Source organism: Pholcus phalangioides, unplaced genomic scaffold, assembly GCF_987345545.1.
Source record: "Pholcus phalangioides strain wild (caught in Gottingen) unplaced genomic scaffold, Ppha-v1.0 ptg000017l_1, whole genome shotgun sequence".
Classification (NCBI taxonomy): Eukaryota; Metazoa; Arthropoda; class Arachnida; order Araneae; family Pholcidae; genus Pholcus; species Pholcus phalangioides.
The window spans coordinates 55,053,106-55,076,307 of record NW_028301610.1 but is presented as its reverse complement, the minus strand read 5'-3'; the positions used below and the strand labels follow the sequence as shown (position 1 = coordinate 55,076,307).

General features: G+C 35.9%; 1 protein-coding gene across 1 annotated transcript in view; it reads left to right on the top strand.

Annotated features, from left to right (window-relative positions):
- The window catches only part of sdt (MAGUK p55 family member stardust), a 150,341-nt gene that overhangs the window by 60,377 nt on the left and 66,762 nt on the right, over window positions 1-23,202 (top strand). Inside the window, exons 4-6 of the mRNA XM_089246404.1 lie at window positions 9,193-10,103; window positions 10,527-10,752; window positions 18,700-18,914. Coding sequence (XP_089102530.1) covers window positions 9,193-10,103; window positions 10,527-10,752; window positions 18,700-18,914 — 1,352 coding nt within the window. The remainder of the gene's footprint in view (window positions 1-9,192; window positions 10,104-10,526; window positions 10,753-18,699; window positions 18,915-23,202) is intronic.

Sequence of the window (23,202 nt, the reverse complement as noted above, 5' to 3'; positions counted from 1 at the left end):
CAGGCGCCTTGCGATGGTTCGGGAAGACACAGGGGCCCGTAGTGAAGCTGCTGCCTGCATCTGGATAGCGGCCAATGAGGCAGTTGGCTCTACGCGTGCATTTCGGATGATATGACGGCCTTCTCAACGACTGGTCTGTTGAGGGCGTCCTGAACCTGGTCGCCGTGTAAATGATGTCTCTTCTGTCCACTGGTCCCAACACCTCCTCACAGTAAAATAAGAACGGCCTAGTTGACGAGCTACTCGCCGAGCTGACCACCCAGCTTCCAACTTCCCGATGATTCTTCCCCTATCGAACTCTGACAACTGCTCATATGGTCTTCGACGGCGGCGTAACGGCATGTCTACCTCAGCATTTCCTTTGCAAACGATTAAATACACTCCAGCAAGCTCTGCTTACCTGTTTTATACTCCAAGGAGAACGAAGTTCAACGCCCTCTAGTGGCATTACGCAATGCGCAATCACGCTGCATTTCTAATCATTTGCATATCTGCCCGACATGTACCTTCAGGCCAACTTTCGTTTTGATCCCACAATTATTTCTTGGTGCGCAAATTTTTATGGCAATGAGTGTATATACATGATGAAATATTACACAATGCCCATAAAGAGTACTTATGGTTGTCTTATTCAAAGTATGGATAGCTTATCGATTTACCCCAATTTTTTTTTTTTTTTAAATTGGGAAATTGCACTATAACATCATTGGACAGATTTATTGCTCGCACTGCTACAGCTTTATTTGAGGTGGTTAATTTCTATAAAGTTTTGCACAGATTCCCACGTTCTACACATCTCTTAATCTCATTTGAAGTGAGGGACTCCTCATTTCTCTCTTCACTAGTTCTTGAATGTTAGGCTCGTGCAGTTCCATGGTCTTCCCCACGGACACAATTTCGTCAGAAATGGTAGCCCTTGTTCATGAGTTAGCCCTTCAAAGTCACATTCAATCATGCATTCAGCACACAGTTTTCTCCAAGCAGAATTTAAAAACAACTTCAAGCGCACATACATACGCATGGTTACAATGCTCTAGTTTCATATCGTCACGTTTGTACAGGTGTTCATTTTTCGAGTTAGGCATGCTGACCGAAAACTAGGGGACAATATTACCCCCAATTTATGGTGTCGCAGGGAATTTTTCCTCTAATAGGGTTGTTAATAAATGGAATAGCTTAACGCCAGAGGTAGTAAATTATAACACAATTGACACGTTTAAAAGAAATATGATAAACATAACATATTGGGCTAAATCAAGAAGCTATCCATACTTAGAATGAGACAATCGTAAGTATTCTATATGGGCATTGTATAATATTTTATCATATACATATATTGTTTGTAATTACATTTTTAATTGGGTTACTGTATTTTTGAAATATATGACATTCATATTTGTTATGAGCATATTTTTCTCAGCCACCTCATTGGGCATTTTGCCTGTTTTGGCCTTGTATTTGTATTTAATTTCGCAGCACGTGTGCGGGCGACAGAAAGTTAAAAACCATTGGCTCAGTTGTGAAAACTTAAAAATAAATAAACAAAGCGCAAAATTTTTGCTTGTAATGCGAACCATCGCTCATTAATCGAATCAAAATTTGTTCAAAATTTTTGCTTGTTAACAGAAGTTCCACTGTACTGTATTTGGAAAAAATTTGCGTGCTGACCATGCATGCTTTCCACGCATTGCAAGCATCACAAAGATATTTTTTTCACTCAAACAAAAATTTTCAATCAAAAAATATTTAATTTCTACTTATCCTTCGTAACTTAAAACCCCAAGACAGGCTTTTTTTAGAACAAACATGTCGAGCCGATAATCTATCCGATCCCTCGTTGGAAAAGTTGCCGGAAGTCCAGGAAGATTTACAAAATTAGAGAGAAAAACGACACAGATTTTTTTTTAAATCGATTATCGGATTTTCTCTGTGAGTTCCCGCACCCGATTTTGTCCCCAAAAATCGGATTGCGATAACCACGACCCCTTATTTAAATTATCGGTCCCTCATCAAGCTTTTTATTGTGAAACCCCGATAATATTCACGATCGTGCAGCTGAAAATGGTTTACTCCAGTCTATTAATTTTAAATTGCAAATGTGAGGCGGTTTCCTTGTTCAAAAAAAAAAAGAAAAAAGTCACCACTGCAAGCAATAGAAATTACTATGGTCGATCGTGATATACTGATGTTTCATGAAAAAAAATTTAATTCCGCGAGTAAAAGAGCTAGTCTGCAAAGTTACGCATGCTAATTTGTCAACTTTGCCAAATAACGAGTGTTAAATCACCAATGTCTTCAAATAACGAGTGCTAAATCGCCAAACATTATGTTGAGTTTCCCGAAATTTGCTCCCATTTTGCAATAAAAAAATTTCTTTCTGATTATAGCTAACAAGAAACCAGCAGGAATTATGCCCATGAAATTGAACAAAATAATTTTAAAGAATTTTTTGTGTATGTGTTCATGTGTTGATCCACTTTCACCGAGAGGTGAATATAGAGTTGCTGCAAATAATAATTTTGTAAGGAAAATCTTTTTCAGCTTTGGTTTTTTATTTTGAATAATTGTATGCGGATTCGTTTATGACTTATAATGCTGGGTAAAACAAATCGAAAGTTGTAATTTTTAAATGTGTCTACATTTTTTTTTTTTTTTGAGAAGGAAAATTTATATGGTAGATTCAAAATAAATTTGCATGTGTGCTCCCTTTTTTTACTGTAAAACTCGTAAGTTATGAAGTTTGCGATGACTCTTTAAAAACTGCTCAAAAACACCTTAATTTTTGTATAGGAAATTTTGTATGAACCCTAAAATATTTATATGAAGAAGACAGCGCAATGAATTTACCCATCCCCTGTCTCTTCGGATGGCTATGATATCGAGTCGCAGCACCAGGCCCACAACTAGTGGGAGAACAGCCAGATCTGGTGCCACTGGTGTCAGACCAGAGAGTGCCGAATTCATCATTGAACCGCTCTTTCAGCATTACTCAGGAGGGCCAAAAGGTTTTTGCTCCGGCTGACCAAGTATGTAGTTGCTGCCCTGAAATCAGTTTACATTACCCTAACTTAGTTAAACATTATATTTTAGAAGTCATTGAAACATATTTTCCAAAGTCGCTTCATTATTATAGAATGTAGGCTTCCACGGCTGGTATCAAGGGTTAAAGATTCCACAATTAAGTGTCAATTACAATATAAAAGTTTGATAAAAGATCTTTTTTTCAAACCTTGAAAAAGAAACCAATAAGCCTATGTCGAAACTGATATTTGGAAAGAAAAGTTATTTGTCTCTTCCGGGAATCAAACATGGGTCCTCTTGCATACCAGGCAAGTGTGCTAACCCATACACCAGAGATACACTTTTCAATTCCTTATAACACGCATTAGTAGCGTGAAGCGCTAAGTAGAGTCATAGCAGCCTCCCTTAACTACAGAATTTTTTGTCCCAGTTGGTGTTTTTCATTGCGTAATAAAACACTTCAATAACAACCCACTCAGATCAAAGACATAGCATTAACTAGACTGTTCATCCTATTGTCTGGGGTTTTTTTTTTTTTAAACCACCCCCCTGCATATCACGAGATGAATAACAAGTGCATGGTATCCACAACTCTTTATAGTTACCACCCTTCAAAAAGTATTTGAATTAACAGAAATTGGTTTAAATAACATTGAAATGTATTTTTATTCGATATTTAAATTTTTTTAATAAAAAAATATTAAAAATTTCAAATTTTTGATCGGCTTGAGGAGGGGCATGCTGCCCCTATGTGTCCCCTGCTTATGTCTCTGGGCTAGATTTTTCACGAGTCCCTGTATAGTGAATTTACATTGAGAAAAAAAAATCTGAATTGTTCCGGAACCCGTGCCGCAGTCCAGTCAGCCACAGCCTTGTGCGGATCATGGTCAGAACACAGAGGAAAAATCATAATTGGATGAGACACAGCTATGAATTAGCCATAAGAGCCAAAAATTTACTTTTCATGGATTTTCCATTCCTGAAATAGACAAATTGTCAAAATCTCGCCAACTTTGTGCCAAACATATTTTTCATTCGAAGACCGAAAATAATCAGTTTTAAAAATTTTAATAGCAATCAGTTAGTAGTTAGGAGAAAAGATGACGGTATTCACCACATTTGCTTTTTTTGGTTAAGGAGAACTTGATCAAAACATTTTTTTATAGTTATAAAATAATTCTACTGGGCCTATATTTGGTTTTCCCAAAGGCGGTAGAAACCCATCAAAGGTAAATACCATACCAACCCCATAGTTGACATGCATCCATTTTGTGATCTGAAGGGATTTTCAATTCATCCAACAGATTGATTATTAACTATAAATGTTATTAATTAACAAATAAAAAAGTGATTATATCAACTTTATTATTATTTATTTAATTGAACCTCTTCCCAAGGCAAGTTTACTGGGCCTGGAGTAGATGAGAGCGATAATAAATTTGAGATTTCTCTCTCTCCCTTCTTCATACTTTATGGACAGGCCAAGAGCTCCCTGACAAGAAAAGAGAAAAAGAGAAACTTCTTTGAAGGTATTCCAATCAAAAAAATTCGTGTCAGTATTGGTTGATGAAAAACTATCCAGAGTGCATCTGCTGCAGCTGCAGACTGATTATCTGGTTTTGGTCTGAATTCCATACCACATCTTAAGTACCCAGAAGAGTCATATTGTTGTTGGAATGGCTTCAGCCATGAAAACTTACATGTCACTAAAAAGTTTTTTCATCACTGAAAATTTTTTTTGACAATACAGTAGCCGCCGCCGCCGCCTCTTATAACAATCACTGGTTATAAGAATCAACCACTTATAAGAACCAAATCGACAAAATTAAAACCAAACACTGTTTTAACATAGGAAAACCATCTGTTATAAGAATCAAGATTTCCTCTTATTTAAGAATCAAAAACATTTTTTTTCTCAAAACTGCCATTGTTCATCTTAGTGGTGGGAAGTTGTATAATATTTTTGATTATTCACAAGATTACTTGGAGGACTACTTATTGTCCCTTTCACCTTTGTAATAAAACCATCCCATGTCAACTGTTGACTTCACCCCCCCCCCAAAAAAAAGTAAGGATTACAGCTTTGTAGTAAAGTAAGCTTCCGACCATGAATGACAGAACTTATCCACTAGAGGTTCATGGTTTAAAAAAAAACTGGTCTTCTGCTAAGAAATTACTGATAAGTACCTATCTAGAGCAGTGTTTCCCAAAGTGGGCAATATTCCTCCGAGGGTGAGGGGTGAATGGTCCAGGGGGTGGTAGAAGCTCTGGGTATAACAAAGGATCCTATGTGTTGGCTTGAGTTGGGGGATGTTTAAAAAAATATTCTGAACGATCCCCTATGGAACAAAAGGTTTGGAAACCATTGATCTAGAGCAGCGTTTCTCAACCTTTCTGAGCCCAAGGACCAGTGAAATGTTTGAAACAAATTGATAGACTATTTGTGTCCCGTATTATGAGGTATTCCTGCAATTTTGGTTGTTTTCATTTTTTTATAGATTTGTCCCGTTTTTCAAGTTTATTTAGTTTAAAGTTGTGAATACAAAGTGCCTTCATAATATACAAATTACATTATGATAATTTTGGCAAAAAATATAAATATTCATCTCGGATGTTTTTCAGATTCAACGTGAACTTAACAAAATCTTTTTTTCCCCCACAATTTACAGCAATTGATACTTGATTGCTACTTCTGGTAATGTATTTGATCATAATTGGTGAAGTCCCGTATTTTATCCTATTTTAGATCTTAATTTACCATATTTTTCTCAATAAAATATGGTCATTGTTTCACAAAAAATATATTCAAATGATTCACATTTTTTTAATGTGATTTGTAGACGTCCTTTATTTTACCATTTTTCAGGAATTTTGACAATAGTAATTACAGAATTGCATTTTTAGCAAAATTTAGGGGTATCCTGTATTTAGGATAACATTTTCCTCGAGCCTAAGTGTAAAGGTGTAATTTTTATTTGAACCCATACTGTTATTGCTAGGGCTCAGATTTTTATGCTCCTAAAGATGAAACATCGTTGCCGATTGACAAATTTAGGTATCAAGGAAACATTTATTTTTCTGGATATTGTGCTGAGGTGAACTTGGAAAGAAAAGTCATCTTGTCTCTGCTGGGAGACTTTTCCATCTTTTGCACCAAGACTGGTCTTTCCAAGTTCACCACAGCACAATATCCAGAAAAATAAATGTTTCCTTGATATCTTGGGGTGAGAAAAAAGCCATCTATATCTCTCTAAATTTAGGTATTTTAACCTATCATCAATGACGTTTCATCTTTAGGGCATAAAAATTTGAGCCCTAGTTACTACTAATATCAATCACAATTTTTTAATAATTTTTCATTCAGTTACAATTAATTAAATTATTAAGTCTGCCTGCAGACCACCTCTAGTCCACAGACCTTAGGTTGAGAAATGCTGATCTGGAATTATGCGCTCAGACAATAGTCACCTCCCCCCCATATGCTGAAGCAGAGTCCCCAAGGCTGAAATCTTTGATGGGTCCCTGGCCAGACTTTTCAAGAGCCCCTCTACAGTGAATTAATAGTGTGGAAAAAACAAAAAATGATGAGAATCATCCTGGGTCCCAGGGCTGGAACCTTGCCCCAGGGTGTGAGGGGGAGACGTGACAGTAGTACTGTAGTAAGTAGACTTTTAAATGTTAAAGTTACTGTGTAACATTTTGTTCAGTCTACATTGACAAAGAACTATGTCTAAGGACAACACAATATGCTATAGATAATTTACCTACAGTAAAACTTTGATTAACCATCACTCGTTTAACCATCAGTTTCTGTTATCCATCATCATCTAAAAAAATGTGTGAGTATCAACAAACAGACATCTTTAAAATTGTCCACGGATTACTTTTACACCCTACTGTATAAAGTCAGAAGTGACTGTAGTCTATGATGGTGAAAGTGATCAATCGTCAATGGTGGAGGCATTGAGCATGATCTGGCGAGCCACAAACCCATCACACACCAGTCGCTATTGAATTAGACACTGGTCTTAGTCGTGACTGAGTAGCCTGTGTGTTCGAATGAATGTTTTGTTCCATAGTGCCTTGATTGGCTTTTTCAGCATAACATTGTGATAGTGCTACTGTTCTGTATTTTTAAGCTGTGTTTCGGTTTCACTTCTTATATGTAGACCTAAAAAAGTAATGATTAATCTCTTTGATTTTATTGTTAGTGTGATATCAAACATGATGCTGTCACTGTATTTGACAACTAAACATTAGTGGGGAAAAACTTATTGCAAATAGTGCAGTCATTGCTGATTTCAAGGAACAACTAAATTTAAAAATATCTAAATTGAACCTCATGAGGGTAGAAGTGTACAATTGTGATGAAACCGATCTCAATTGGAAAGCTTTTGCCACAAAAGACATTGGCATCTCTTTCAGAAAAAACAGCCCCAGGTTTTAAGATCCAAAAAGATCGGATCACTGCTATGGTCTTTGCAAATGCCACTGGCAGTCATAGATTACCCCTGCTTTTGTAATTGGTAAATCCAAAAAACCCTGTGCTTTCAAAATTTTAAATATGAGCACATTGACTGTGAACTGTTATGCCCAAAAAAGTGCTTGGATGGACCAAACAATTTTTTCAGAATGGTTCCACAATATTTTTGTTCCTCAAGTTAGAACTCATATGAATGAAAAGCAGTTGCTGCAGAAAGCACTGCTGTTAATGGACAATGCCCCGACACACTCCTCTTGTGAACTCAAAAGTGATGATGGCAGAATAATATGCCTCTTTTTCTCCCAGCGAATACAACTCCACTTATCCAGAATATGGACCAGGGCATAACTGAAAATATAGTCATACATTTTAGTCCTACAATTTAGCATTTTGATCAAGGCCGTCTTAAGAATGTAATGGGCCCCCACTTGGAAAATTCTCAAAAAATTCAGTTCTCATTTTTCTGAGGCCCCCGGGTGGACCCATGTGTTAAGACGGCACTGATTTTGATTGCTAGATATATTCTATTGTTATGCACAATAAGAGGTATCGTTTTAAGTATGAGTGATTATCTAGATAATAACAGAAATCAGCATTACATATATGGCATAAAAGAACTTTTTAAATTTGTATCTGTTATAAAAAGAGCACAGCAGATATGGTTTATATCAATACACATATGTAAACAGTTCAAGAAATTTTGGAAGGTCAAGAATCGTTTCGAATTGAAGAATATCAAATAGTTCCATAGTTCCTTCGGCTTTTATGTTATGCTCTATTCAAATTATGTATTTTACAAGAAAAAATACACACATATATTGTCCAAAATAATTCTGTGGGGGCAGAAAATTATTCTACAATCATATTAAGTATATATTCTTTGCATATAACATGGCGACTTTGAACATTATATGCAATCAATGTGTATTTTCAATGGGAATTTGTATACTTAAAATCAACCTTTGAGGTTTTTCACATGACAGTTTAAACCCAGCCTTATTCTAACTGATCTACATATCTAACATTTGCCAGGTGAATAAAACAAAATTGAAGATATATCATGACACTCTGTCAGACCCACCACTCACTAAAATGTGAGGTTTTTTCTTCACTGTGTGGTATTCTTTTTTAACCTCAGGGAGTTCAGCCCTGACTTCAATGATAAAGCACCCATAATCCTTGAAGTCAGAGCTGAACTCCCTGAGGTTAAAATAATATCTACAGTGAGCAAAGAAAAAGCAACCCCCCACCCTATTTGTGCATATAGAGTCTGAAAGGGTTATGCCTCATATACTTTCATTCAAGAGCTAAAGAAAAACACTGATATGGAAATAAAATTAAATGTCATGCATTCAACTTACTGTTCAATATTTGTTTGAGAAATTTATGATGTAATGCAATGCAATATTAGACATTATTCTTTGGAGTAAAAACTTGGTTTTTCTTTAAACTCAATTAAAAAAGAATACATCAAAAAATACTCTCAGAAGAATTAATTAAAATCTGTTGAGGTCTAAGTTATTGAATAGGCTGTGCTAGAGCTAAAAATTAACTTTTAAAGCTGTATAGACTGTGGCTTTATTAAGGAAATGGGTAAGGAATATGGTAACTAATTTTTTGTCAATTTTTTTTTTTTTTTTACATTTTTGAATTATGAGATCCTAATAACAATCTATTTGTGTTCACAGCTCTTGACTTGTCTCAAAACAGCAATGTCCAAGATGCTTTTGTGATTGCTGTTGAGCAGCAAGCCAGAGAAAGGCTTGAAAAACTTTCAGCCTTAAAGAAGATCAAACCTGTGGATATGACGAAACTTTCTCAAGAACTTAATGAAAGCTCTCAAGGAAAACCTGATCTGAATGGAGTTATTGATACAAATCCTATCTATGTCACTACTGTTCCTGAAATTCACAATGCTACTCTTAAACGGTTGAAAAAAGACCAACTGAACCACTCTAATGGGCAAGTTAAAAACCACAGCCCAGGTTTCAATGAAGTGACATCTGCTAAAGATTCTCACCATGTTATAGTTGGAGACCAAGAACTTGAACTCAAACAAGAAATTTTAGACACTCAAGATATTGAAGATCAGAAATCATTCTCTTCTCCCGAAACACCACCACGAGAGAGATTACTAATTGAAAATCAGAAAAGTGGTGATCTGGTGAAATTTTCTCAGAACTGTGTGTCTATTGAGACTTTGTTGCCAAATATTCCTGACAAATCAAAAATTCCCAGTGAGTCATGCAAAAAAAATCGCATCGAACAGAATAGGGGATCAGCATCCCATGATGCTCGTAAACCTAGAGAAATGGCTGTGGATGTCCCCGATAGCTTTGTAGGGGTGTCCAAGAGTGCTCCTAGGTACCCTCCACCAAAGATTCAAGAACTTACAAGTGATCAGTTACAAAAAGATCACTCTGAAATCACTCCACAAAATAGTAGTGATACTCTTCAAAAATCTAAAAGAGAAAGTGTAAATAATGTAAATAGACAAGTTTGTAAAGTTAAGTCTCCTGACACAAATGGCTCTCTTCCCTGTGATAAAACTAGTGAAAATATCAGCAAAGAAGAACTTGAGAGGCTACGAAAGTACCAGGTATGTTTATTAATAAATAAATGAATGATTATATATGTTATGGTAAATGCAATAAATTTGAAATAGATAATTGTGGCTAGATTGATAAATTTTGTTCTGTAAAGATTGTAAATTTATCATATTTTCTGGTGATTATGCATAATCCCCAACTCATATTGGTAAATATAATAAATTGCCACTGTTGCCCCGTACAATATAGGACAGGCTTATTTTTCAATATTATCAGAATCTTTGGGGTGATCGCCTCACTCCCTCCGTCAGAAATTAGGTACCATATGGTTAGAATTTAACAGGCTAGATTGAATCTTATAGGCTCTGGCATTTTAAATATTGTGCAGTAGGTTTTATTTTTTTTTAATTAAAAAAAAAATCATATCTATTACCACTTTTTCTTAAATACCATTCTATTAAAAATCTTTCAAGGGAGATCTGAAAAAACGAAGAGAAGCAGAAGAACGTCAAGCAAAAGAAAATGAGTTTTTAAGAAACTCTTTAAGAGGTTCCAAAAAGCTCCAAGCATTAGAAAATAACCCACCTGAAGCTCCTTGTGTAGGTATTGTTAATACATGCTATGAAGAAGACCCACATTTGTATGCTTCTGATACCTTAAATAGCAGTAAAGGATCAACAGAGCTCTCTCATACTTATGGTGAGTGCAAATTTTTTTTTATATTAAACATCATATATTGTACTAGAAGTATGTTTTATTGAAAACTGTGGGGTATCACATTCTCAGTACATTTTTGAGATTTCTTTTTGTATAGACTTTTGGTCAAGCAATCTATGCATAAATTTTGCTTTAGTTGCCTTATGATGTTATAAAAATTCATTAGTCTCATAAATGCTTGGAGCTGCTACTCATTTTTTGGAACTAGAAAGGCTTGAACTGCCTCAATCTTTGACTTCAAAGAGTGAATTCCCTTCACAACCCAAAAAACCATTTAACCCTTTTCCCAAAAAGACTCCCAACAGACTACTGTTACAAATGAAAAGAACTTGCTCTCTAGTAGTGAAACTGGCTCTTCTTTGAAAGAGGTCTCAATCAAAAGGTTATTTTAAATATGGATGGATGCTTTCTGAATTTGAAATTTTTAATTGAATTTTGAAATTACCCTGGAGCAATGTTTATTCTGTATTAGAGTATTTTGACTTTGAATGTATCCTTATTGAGATAATTGTCTTAGCTGAGTCTGGAAATTCCAGATAAGCTTGTGCTGAATCTATTTTTGAAATTTTTGCAATTAATGAAGTGTAGTGATAACCTGAGTTATGTCAGAAATTAGTCGGGTCTTGTTTTTGTTAGTCACTTCAAGACTAAGAAAATTGAGGTAAATTTTTCCATTTTTCCAAAAGCCATAAAGATTTGCTCAAAGTGTGTCTAATTGAAAAAAAAATTCAGTTTGAAATGGCATAAATAAAGGTTGTTGTAAATTAATGGAACGTAGGTTGTGTATATTACTGTAGCTTTATACAGTATTTTTTGGTTGGATGTCGGTGAGCATTCATATCTAACAAATTTTAGAATAACTTTATAGTCACTCTATAAATATCGTATATAACTATAAATGTAATCAATCTCTACCTAATAAAGTTGCTATGCTGTCATGTGGGCATTGTGATAAACTTGCATTAGGCAGGAGGATCTTGGTTCAAATCCAACTAAAGTTGGCTTGTTGGTTTTCTATGGCAGACCTTCAAAATGATACTTATATAACATGAAAGTTTAGCACCTGTCATTTTCACCTCAAAATATAGAAAACAGATAGCGATATCATTGGAACACTAAACATGTATAACTCTTTAAACATAAGTACATTAGGGCCACACAGGTATTCAGAACACACTTTCCATCATGCACCAATTCATTAGAGATTCTCCAAAAGAAAGTATATGTGTGGTTAAGTAATAGTCACTCTAAAAAAGAGAATTTTAAGTAAATGCTGGGTGATATAAATTGAGGGGATGTAAGTTGGAGTGTAACAGAAGCAATGTATATAGTATCAGTAGAATATTGCTGAACAGTGAACATTCCTAGTTGAAAAATTTTAGAGTGAGATTATAGTCACCACAAAATCTAACATCTCTGGATGCTTTAATTGTTGGGACTACTGGATTCTACTTCTATGTTACAAATGTAAACGAATGACATTCCAGTCATTCTTTTGAAAATCTTATAGTTTGATGAAAGCGTTGTGAATTTCTTTGATTTCTCAATGTATAGTTCTTCAAAAATGAAGTTGTTGAATATTAAGTGTCCAAATTTATTTTCATTTTTTTATTTTTTTTCCTCAATAAAGTTTTCCCTCAAAAAATATATATGTACTTTGTTTTAATAACAATATTTTATGTACTTAACTAGTGAAATTTTGGTTCATGAGCATAATTTGCTCTGCGATCATGCTCATAATCCAAATCTATATACAGGGTGTTCTGTTAATGGGTCGACAAACTCGGAGGGTTGTTAGTAGGCATTAAGAGGAACAAAAATTGCAATGAAACATGGTGCCACAAACCATGTTAGGAGGATGAAAATCACAAAAAACGCATTCAGGTTCTGAGTCCAGAGGAGAGGAAAGATGAATGTCAGTTGATTGCTGAATGCGTTTCCGGGTTTGCTCATCATATGTGTGTATCATATCATAAACAGCATCATGAAACGCATGCACTGGGGTAGGATCACACACTGCGGATGACGTAAATTAACACTATTGCATTAGTAAGCACGTGTAGTAGTTAGTTGTCTGTTTCAGTGAGTATCGTTATGGCTGACTACACAAACGGGGAATATGCTGATAGGCATCTGATTTGCGGTTGATGCATGTTCATATTGTTTATAATTGAATTTTTAATTGGGTTGCCGTATTTTTGAAATATGACATCCATATCTGTTATGGGCATGTTTTTCTCAGCCACCTTGTTGGGCATTTTGCGTGTTATGGTGTTGTATTTGTATTTCATGATGCAAAGACTCACTAAGAACGGGTTTTTCAAAATTCAATCTCTTAAGGGAGTCAAAGATTATACAGAGAAATCATGCCTAGTCGAAACTGCTGGAGCAATATTTATCAAGTTTGGTCAGTAGTTTTATTTCATAAAGACTCACTGAGAAGGTTTGGAAAAGTGAAAAGTTTGAAAATCGATTTTGAAACAAATTCGATAACACAAAGGAATAAATTGAAATTTAACAACAAAAACTTTAAAATAATTAAATTTAACAGACTTATTCTGAAAAGTAAATGAAAAAAAAGCAGTGTATCACAAAAGAAAAAATAAAATAGTAAAACAAATATATGTGTGTGTGATAAATAATGCCATCAAACCATTCAAAAAAAGTAATCTATCTTTAATTGCTTCAACTTGTTTATACAACATTTTGCAGTCGCATCCCGTAATAGTTTCAACATTAAAATTGAAGCGGATCAGCATTAGGCTGCGATTCTAACCACGCGAGACATTTTTTGTGTAACACTTTTCTGCCTCACTGTGCATTATTACATCTGCTGATGGTTCATCTTCATCACTTTCACAGTCATCCTGATCAACTTGATCGTTCACTTTCGTAATTATTTCTACGTCATCCAAAAAAATGATATCCCAGATCGTTACTATCAATTTTCAACCACTGAGACACATCCTCTTCATGACAGGACTGGAATACAGGGAGTTCCCTTGCTATTCCCTATGCTTCCTTGAAGCATATCTAAGCATTTTTTAGAATCTGGAAGATTGTAATCGTCTACAGTGGTTGCGTTGAAACCATGAAAATACGGGCATAACTTCCTAAAACTTCGCAAGACTTTAGTCCATCTTCTGTTTTCAAACTGGCTGCAAAATTTTCTATTTTATCGCAATATTTTTTAAATCACTGATGGTTGCCACACCTAGTCCATATTCAGCTGTAAGTTTTCACCATCAGTCGCTTTCAATCTTTTCACCATTTCCACTTTTTTTTAATGTTTAAAACAATGCGTTTTCATTTTGTCACCATTCTGCACTTGAGAGAGACAAAAAGTGTTGACACTACTGAAGCTAAAATAAGATTGAAAAATAGCTGTTTTTAAGCAAGCTAGGGAAGATACTACCCCCCCCCCCTTCCCCAACAAAACCGTGATAAGATTTGTTGTCAAGAAGACCCTCTCGCCTTCCTTTCATTAAGGCACACCCACAGGATTAAGATGAATTCGTAGACGAGAAAGAAAATGACAGCTAAATCTGCTCCTATATGGAGCAGAATTCACACGTTTGTTTGCTTGTCAATCGTTTCTAACTACATACACTGTACCAGGATCCACAATTGTTTACATCTATAGCTCACAGGTATGGTATGTACAATGGGGTCATTCAAGTATTACGTCAGCATCGATGGGGGGGGGGGGGGGGTTCCGATTTGCTGACTTTTGAAGACAAGGGGGAGGGGAGTTTGGATGATGCTTACGTTATCAACCACCCTTTTTGAAGATATGAAATATTCTTAACGGCATCTCATTAAGTGTGCCAAAAACTTAAAAAAAACCTTTGTATAGTTATTGGGCACCTGAACTAACATTCTCTCTATTGATAAGTCCCCTACAGAGCCACTTTTGTGATCTCTAAATGTTTCAAAGATCCTTCAAGTGCTCTGGAAATGTGCCACGGATTACTTCAGTAATCTGGGAATGTTCTGCAGGTAACTTGAGTGATGTAGAACCTCACTGGGAGCCGCTTAAGTGCTCTAAAACTGTGCCACATGTCACTCAAGTGATCTCTAAATGTGCCACGAATCGTTTAAGTGTTTTGGAACTGTGTCTGGTTACTAAAGTGATCTTTGAAGCCTACTTCAGTGATCTGAAAATGTACCCCAGGCCACTTAAATGCTCTGGAATTGTGCCACAGGTCATTTAAGCGATTTTTAAATGTGCCGCTTAGTTAATTTTTACAAAATTAGGTTTGAGGGGATCAGATAACCTTCAGTGCCACATTTGGTCTGTGGGTTTACCATATATGGCTGAAAGGGTCGGTCGTAATAATTTCTTAAAAAGAAATTTTGAATTCTTACCCTTCAAATAGTATTGAAATGAACAGAAATTGATTATAATAACATAATAAAGGTATTTTCTTTCGGAAATTTAATTTTTTAAAAAAAAATTTTTGCATTAAAAAATTTTTTTTTCCATCTGGGGGAAGTGCATGAGCCCCCTAAGACACCCCCTACCACGTGCGTTTCTGATCCCACCAATATGCATTAGGAGGTGGGGGGGGGGCAATGCTGACTAAATTTTGCTGACGAGGGGAGAAGGGGTCAAAAATGGCTAAAAATTTGCTGACGTAATACTTGAACAGCCCCAATTACCAAGAAGTGTATTATTGTACAATACAACGAAGCTATCGAGTTACGAGATGAGAGGATTCAAGTTCCAAGAAAATACCAACTGTGTTCAGCATTATTGACTATAGAAAATTGAAAATTAGTTAGGTTGAAAAGGTGTTCGGTTGACGGAGTTGTTTGGAAAATTTATTTTCGGATAATCAGTGTTCTACTGTAGTTTTATTTCTTGATGTAAAGATTCACTAAGAGGGTTTTTTCAAAATTCAGCCCCTAATGTGGTCATGAGAGAGCTCAAAGGTTAAATGGGACAATCATTACCGAGCCAAATCGCCGAAGGTATAAATATGAAATTTGGTCAGTAGTTTCATTTTGTAATGTGAAAACTCACTAATGAGGGATTTTTCAAAATTCATACTGTAAGGAGGACATAAGGGGGTGGTGCAAAAGTTATATGAGGCAATAATCACTGAGCCCAAACCCTGGAAGCTATAAATATGAAATTTGGTCAGTATTATATTTTATAATATAGACTTGCCAAGATGGGATTTCTGGAATTGCCACACCCAGGAGGGAGGTTATGAGGAATTCAAATGTTATTGGAAAGAATCGTCGCCAAAAGCAATTTTCAGATTATCAAATCCACGCTAGCAAAGTCACGGGTAACAGCTCAGTTACCCGCGACCAAGTCAATAGTTACTCATACATAGAATTGAACTTCCCCATAAAAAATAATGTTATGTCAGATGATTTATTTTACAATTATTCATTGATATAAAAATGGCTAATAAAAATTGCATTTAATCAATAATACAACATAATAATGATATAGTCGACTCTCGTTTTTACAAAATTGTGTGGACATGAAAAACAGTTTGTAATATCAAAAGTTCCTAAATGGGGAAGTTGCTCAGCTGAATAGTATATTGTTTGAGACCAGAGGATTAGTTCATAAGAACGTGTAGTTCATAAAATTGAGCATGGACTATAATGAATAATACAATACAATAATATTGTGATACATAATATAACAAGGGCGTAGCGAGGGGGGGGGGGGGTACTTGGGGGTCTGGTCCCCCCCCCCGAAATGTGAGAAAATGACAGAAAAAAGGGAAAAAGATGGCCAAATCCATTGTTCTGTCACTTTGGTCCCCTCCCGAAATGAAAGTGGTCCCCCCCCCGAACGAAATTTCTGGCTACGCCCCTGTAATATAATATTGTCATAAAGTAAACATACAATACATTAGTGTTTACATATTAACCTATTTTAAACTCTGAGAGGACTACTGTTTCAGACAATTTGCAGGCTCACTGTTGTCTGCATACCTATTCTTTTTGTATGACTTTGAAAACGAACCTATCGGGTGGTAGGAGGTACACGGGATTGCTTATGCTTCCCTTTTAGGATTTCTCAGAAATAGGAAATTGCATTGACATTGGCCAGATTTATTGCTTGCACTGCTATAGCTTTATTTGGGTGGTTTGTTTTCTATACAATTTCGCACATATTCCCCACATTTCTTACATCTCTCTAATCTCATTTAAAGTGAGGGAGTCCTTCTCTCATTTCTTTCGTCTTCCTCCTCAGACGAGATACTGTTCATAAGCTGTTACAAGGAATGAGAATCCATCAGTTTGTTTGTGGTGCACTTTTGGCCATGTTCTTTCACTGGTTCTTGAATATCATTCTCATTCACTTCCAATCCTATGATGTTTCCGAAGGAAGCAATCTCTTCAACAACTGGTGGCTCCTGATCACGAGCTAGCCCCTCAAATAACCATTTTAAACCATTCCCTGCCTGTCTGAAAGCCTTCTTCATTTTTGTTGTTGTCATACCTGGCAGTTTGCTCATGAGATTGGCATACAAGACCTTTGCCTTCTTCCTTTCTCTCTCAGATGTTCTCAGTCACAATATCACCAGCTAGTTGCTTTTCATTCACTCACATGAGTAGGAATTTTTCTACATCCTCCAGCACACGTGGCCATTGCTTTGATAATGTTGTAACTCCTTTTGCTTTATTTAGCCCTGTTATTTTTTTTTTAGTGTTGTGCAAAAAATCATGGATGTAGACTTCCTATAGAAGCTTGTGATGTTGACTACTTTCATACTTTTCTATGATTTCGTTTTTAGTGCCAGAGTAATCCTCTTCCTACTGCTTTTCTTCACAACCACCTTCATCATGGAGCCCATCTTCATCATTGTTGCAGCACAGGTACTAAAACAACAAAGTCACACTACACTTGGATGTAGAATAAAAAATGCTTCATGTGTGTGCACATACACATGGTTACAATGCTATATGTATTTTCATATCGTAAACAGCCACACTCACATGCGTGTTCATTTTGCAAGTGGGAATCTTGGGTGGAGAATATTTCCCATGATTCCACAGTACGTGCGTAGGCAAAAGTGAAAAACCATCATCTCAGTTGTGATCATGTGAAACTAAACAAACACAATTTTTTTTGCTTAAAATGTGAACCATCGCTGTTTATGAAATCAAAATTTGTTTGAAACTTTAGCTCGTTAATAAAATCACTCATAAACTGAAGTTCCACTGTAATTTATATGTAATTCCTGAACATCAATTTCATTAGTGTACATTGATGTACTCTGAGAAAGATTTCTGAAATTGTTCACAGAGCATTTATGATACCTTTCCTTTCTTTAGTGATGTAGTTAATTTTTTGCTAATTTTGAGAATTTATAATTATTTCTAAAGGACCCAGATTTTGAAATACCATCTCTATGACCATGTGAACCACCTGGCAGGCAAGTGGTTATGGAGCTATCCTCTGACTGCAGGTCTGGGCTCAAATTCCAGTTCAGGCATGGATGTCTACTAACACTAGCAAATTCCTTGGACAGATCATACTGATCTCTTGAGATTACGTGAAGGTCACATTATAAAAAAAAGTGTTTAATTTGATGAATAGAACCCGTATTTTCATGATGTGCTGAAATGCAGGTTCATATTTTCAGGAGTTTTGCTAATTCAACTCATTCAAATCAAATCTCATAAGTGTTCATCTTGAGCACTCTAAATGGCAAATAAAAGATAGCCCTGCCATTTAGAGGAAATTTCAACAATGGCTTAAAATATGCATTCATATCCCAGCTGAGATTTTAACTTGAGCCTGCATACCCAGAAATTGATAAATTTGATAGACTTAATCATTAAAGCTTGTTATATTTTATTGTTTTCTATACAATCATTTTTTACTATGTACAAGAGTTTTCAGTCATGCATTTCTATAACCACAGGGTTCAACCTTTTTTACTCATAATCCAGGTGCATCTGAGTTACTTCAAACGTTACATAGACTGAAAGTTAGTCTAAGAGCTAATGAACCGAAGGATGCAGATCTTCTCCATTTATTAGAAGGTTTACTTGAGAATGAGGACTTTCAAAACATATTAGCTATTCACAACAAGGTTCAAGAAGTTTGCTGTTTCAAATGTCCTCCTACACCTTCTATGACGGAAGCTGAAAATATTGTGCAAGAGGTACTTATTTTTTTACTATGATTTCTGTTGTGTTTCTTTAACACTTTGGTGTGCCAAGTGGATAACAAATGTGTATTGGTATTTTCTTGGATAAGCATTTATTATTACGTTAGACTTTAGATTGATTATATACATATATAGATAGACAAGAATTTATATAGCAAGAGCAGAAAATCTAGGCATCTTATTGGCTTGATGTCCGGGGTGGAACTGTGAGTTCCCCTTACATAACACTAGGTGGGGTTGTATGTCCTATGCGATAGTCCTTATCAATCTTATCAGTTCACATTCCTCCCCACTAATTAAAGATCCAACCGGACAGGAGATTTCTTGGTTTGTTGGGAACATCGCAAAGGAATAAGAGTGCTGGACATTACTGGTGCCTTAGCTGGTGTTGGTAGATTGCTGCTGATCTCTGCCAGAGTTGTCTGTACCTCGGAGTGTGCAGCAAGAGGAATTGATGAAAAATTGTCAGCCATTCTAGGTACCACCGCTATTGGCTGAACTTGATCACCAGCTGCTCTCATCTGGTCGATATGTTATCAGACCAGTCCCATTTACATCTACTGTGTAATGTAGAACTTTGTCTTTGTTTAAAACAGTTCCAAACTTCCACCTGTTATTGCAGATCTGTAATCTCTCACTGCCACACAATCTACTGACTCGAAGGTTCAGTCATAGAAGTCTGTAACATTGTTTCTGACCCTTTCTTGAACCCTGTTCTTTATATTTGGTAAGTCTAGGTATATTCTGTTTCAGATTTCTCTTTTTAGGAATAGCATTCCCAGGATTTGCATGGTGGTCTCATTTAGTGTTTTTCTGTAATTCATCAAAAACGTGCTCACGTTTTGGTAGATGTTCTCAGGAAATCTATGCATTACCCGAAGGTATTATTTTAAGGTGTGAATGTATTGCTCTACCTGCCGGTTGCTTGATGGTTTGAAGGGAGCACACGTTTTGTGCTTTATTCCATTATTCCTCTCACTCATGATGTGAACTGAGGACCATTGTCACTCACTAACACTAAAGGCATTCCAAATTGAGAAGGATAGTCCTGTAGGCATCCAACTATCTTGAACATGTTAATTTCATCAGGTACACTTCCATTCATTTTGAATGAGCATAGACTACAATTTAAAACATATGCTCAAATATGGGATCTGCAAAATCCATGAAATTCCACCAAATCACGAATTTCATTAATTCTCTCCTATGGAGCACTTGGGTATTCCCAGTGGTGTACTCTTGCTTTCACCGGATCAGACTTGAATCTCGAGCATTTTCTGCCCACTCAAGCGCTTACCATGACCTACTGGTAAAAAACTCAAATCACTAAAAATTAGATGTGACATACATATAAAATTAATGTGCATTAAATTGTGTTGTGGGAAATGCTAATTATTCTAACATTTGCTGTGATTATTGTAAATTAAAAAAAAAATACTGGTATAAATCATAAACTTACCAGTGTATTTAACCATAATGCAGTAAGATGAACACTAAATGCTTAAAAAGTTTGAAAATTTGTTTTTTTTCTTTTATTATTTATAAATTTTATTAATATTGTAGTTTTAATTAATATTTTGATAAATGATGTATTATTTTAAATTTTAAATAATATTTTGAATTTTAAATAATATTTTAAATAATATTTTGAATTTTAAATAATATTTTAAATAATATTTTGAATTTTAAATAATAATTTAAATTTATAAACATTGAAACTGATGGCACTTCGTTTAAGTCGTCACTTCGCTTGAGCCATCGTAATTTCTACATAACTTGAGTGACGACTTATCAAGATTTTACTGTACAGTATACGGAAGATTTGTTCACAGAAAATTTGTGGCATTAACCGGGTTTGAAGCAACATGCTGGGGGGGTTTGATTGTATGTTGTTTTGTCATTCCATGCAGACTTTAAAAAACATGCAGGCAAAAAACACTTGGAGGGCACATGCTTTAAGTAAGTACCATTGTACTTTGAACATACAATACTACGTTTCCATGCATTTACTACTTTACTTTCACTTTGATTACAAGCATGATACAAATAATGTTGAGTCTGCAAATATTGTCAAGGGTTGATTTCATGAAAGATGGTGCATAAAAAGATGCATGTGTGTTCAGTATATGCATCTGCGTTTAGGACCTAGACATCTTTTCAGCAAGTTGGTAGTCAAATTAAATAGTTTGTAATAAAATTCTCATGTTTTCATGCACCTGTCAATTCCGATGCTAGTCTTGTTGCAGGCTGCTCTTAAAATGCATATAGAAATGTCCTCTCCACTTGTCAATACAAGATTCATTCAGAGACTGGTTATTTGTGGAGATGAAGATTACAAGGAAGAAAATTCATCACAGCCCCCACGGGGACTCGAACCCTGGTCTCTCGCTTGCCGGATGAGTGCTCTACCATCTAAGCTATGGAAGCAGATAGAATATTTCAACCTTGGAGCGTATATATATGTTGAAAGGCATCGTACATGGATGGCGTCAACAATCAACTAAGGTTGGCCTATGTCATTTACGAGCTATTAGTTGATTGTTGACGCCATCCATGTACGGTGCCTTTCAACATATATGTACGCTCCAAGGTTGAAATATTCTATCTGCTTCCATAGCTTAGATGGTAGAGCACTCGTCCGGCAAGCAAGAGACTGAGGTTTGAGTCCCCGTGGGGGCTGTGATGAATTTTCTTCCTTGTAATCTTCATCTCCACAAGTAACCAGTCTCTCAATGAATCTTATACTCTTAAAATGTTCTGAGTAAATGTTTCTTCATGTAGAAATGCTAGTTAATTCAAAGAAAACTGGTGAGTTGTGATCTCAGTTTGAAACTATGTTAAATGAGAGTTACAGAAGATAAGACCAAAATTTGTTGTCTCCACTTTGTATGAAGCAGTTTTCATTTTAGGAAAGCATTTGCTATCTCATATCATTTAGGAGTGAAATAAATACTCTTTAAGCAGAGTTGCCAACTGCTACGGATTGTCTGTAGTTTCTACAGACGGCTGCAATAAACTACAGAGCTACGGGAGATGTTCTCAATAATACGTAAATCAGGTTTCAAAAAAGTTTCTTGTGGTATTTTACTTATTATTAAAATTGCATCGATTTTCACCATAACGATGAATTTGTATACATATGTGACAAAGTTTGAGTGAAGACAAAGACTCGGAGCCGATTTGTTTTGTCTCTGCATTGAAGGCAATCTGTAAAACTACAGGTCTAAACCTGTTGCTCTACTTGATGCCCAAATATGCAAAAACCTATTTTCTGTCACAACCGCCCCTTGCTGTGGACTAAAAACAAGTTTTTGAGTGATCCAGCATGACAGGTCTGGACCCGGCTACACTTACATAGTTCATGGTCAAGCTCGCGGAACCTTAGAGGAGGTACAGGCAACACCTTCTATAGCAGAAAGCCTCCGCACGAAGCTTTGACGTCACTGAAGTCATCCATTTCACCTGTAGCCATTGGATATAGCAGACAGACATATGCAAAATCTTTACCTTTTCGCCATATGCAATGACTAGGTGAAATGAACGACTTCAGTGATGTCACAAGCTTTGCATGGAGGCTTTCTGCTATAGAAAGTGTTGGTACAGGACGCGCAGAACTTGTTTCAGAAAGGATGTTTCATCGTAGGTGCTGTGATACAAAGAAAACAGGGATGGGGAGGAGGAGGTCTAGGGTTGCTATACCTCCATATACACGGCCCCCAAGGGTGCCCCCATAGGCGGAGATAGACTTGGAAGTCTGGGGGGGGCACGGTCATTATTGCTGGGGGGGGGCAACATGATGATGATGTAGATTCATTTATACATATATGCATTAGATCAGTCGACTTCGCCTTTGATGCTGGGGGGGGGGGGGCCCTAAAATAAATGATTTTCTAAAAAAAAAATAGCAAGATTCCAATTCTTAGGAAAAAATGTTCTCTGATTAAATAAATCAAACTTGATTGTTAGAGATCTGATGTTAGGAATAAATTTTGGGAACATACAGATGTTGGAGGTCATATTGTAGTTCAGTAAAACCTTACTACAATGATACGTGATATAATGATATATCCTGCTATAAAAATATTTCTCCAAGTCTTGTTTGGAAATGTCTATGTTAAACTGCTGCCTCTCGATATAATGATAATCCCTCTACAATGGTATTTTTCTTGGTTTGCAGAGTATCGTCATATCCAGGTTTCACTGTACATACAAAAGAATCAGAAAATATAATTTTTGTCATGTTTGTGATGTGTGGAAGTGAGTAGTAATAAACTAATGTTTA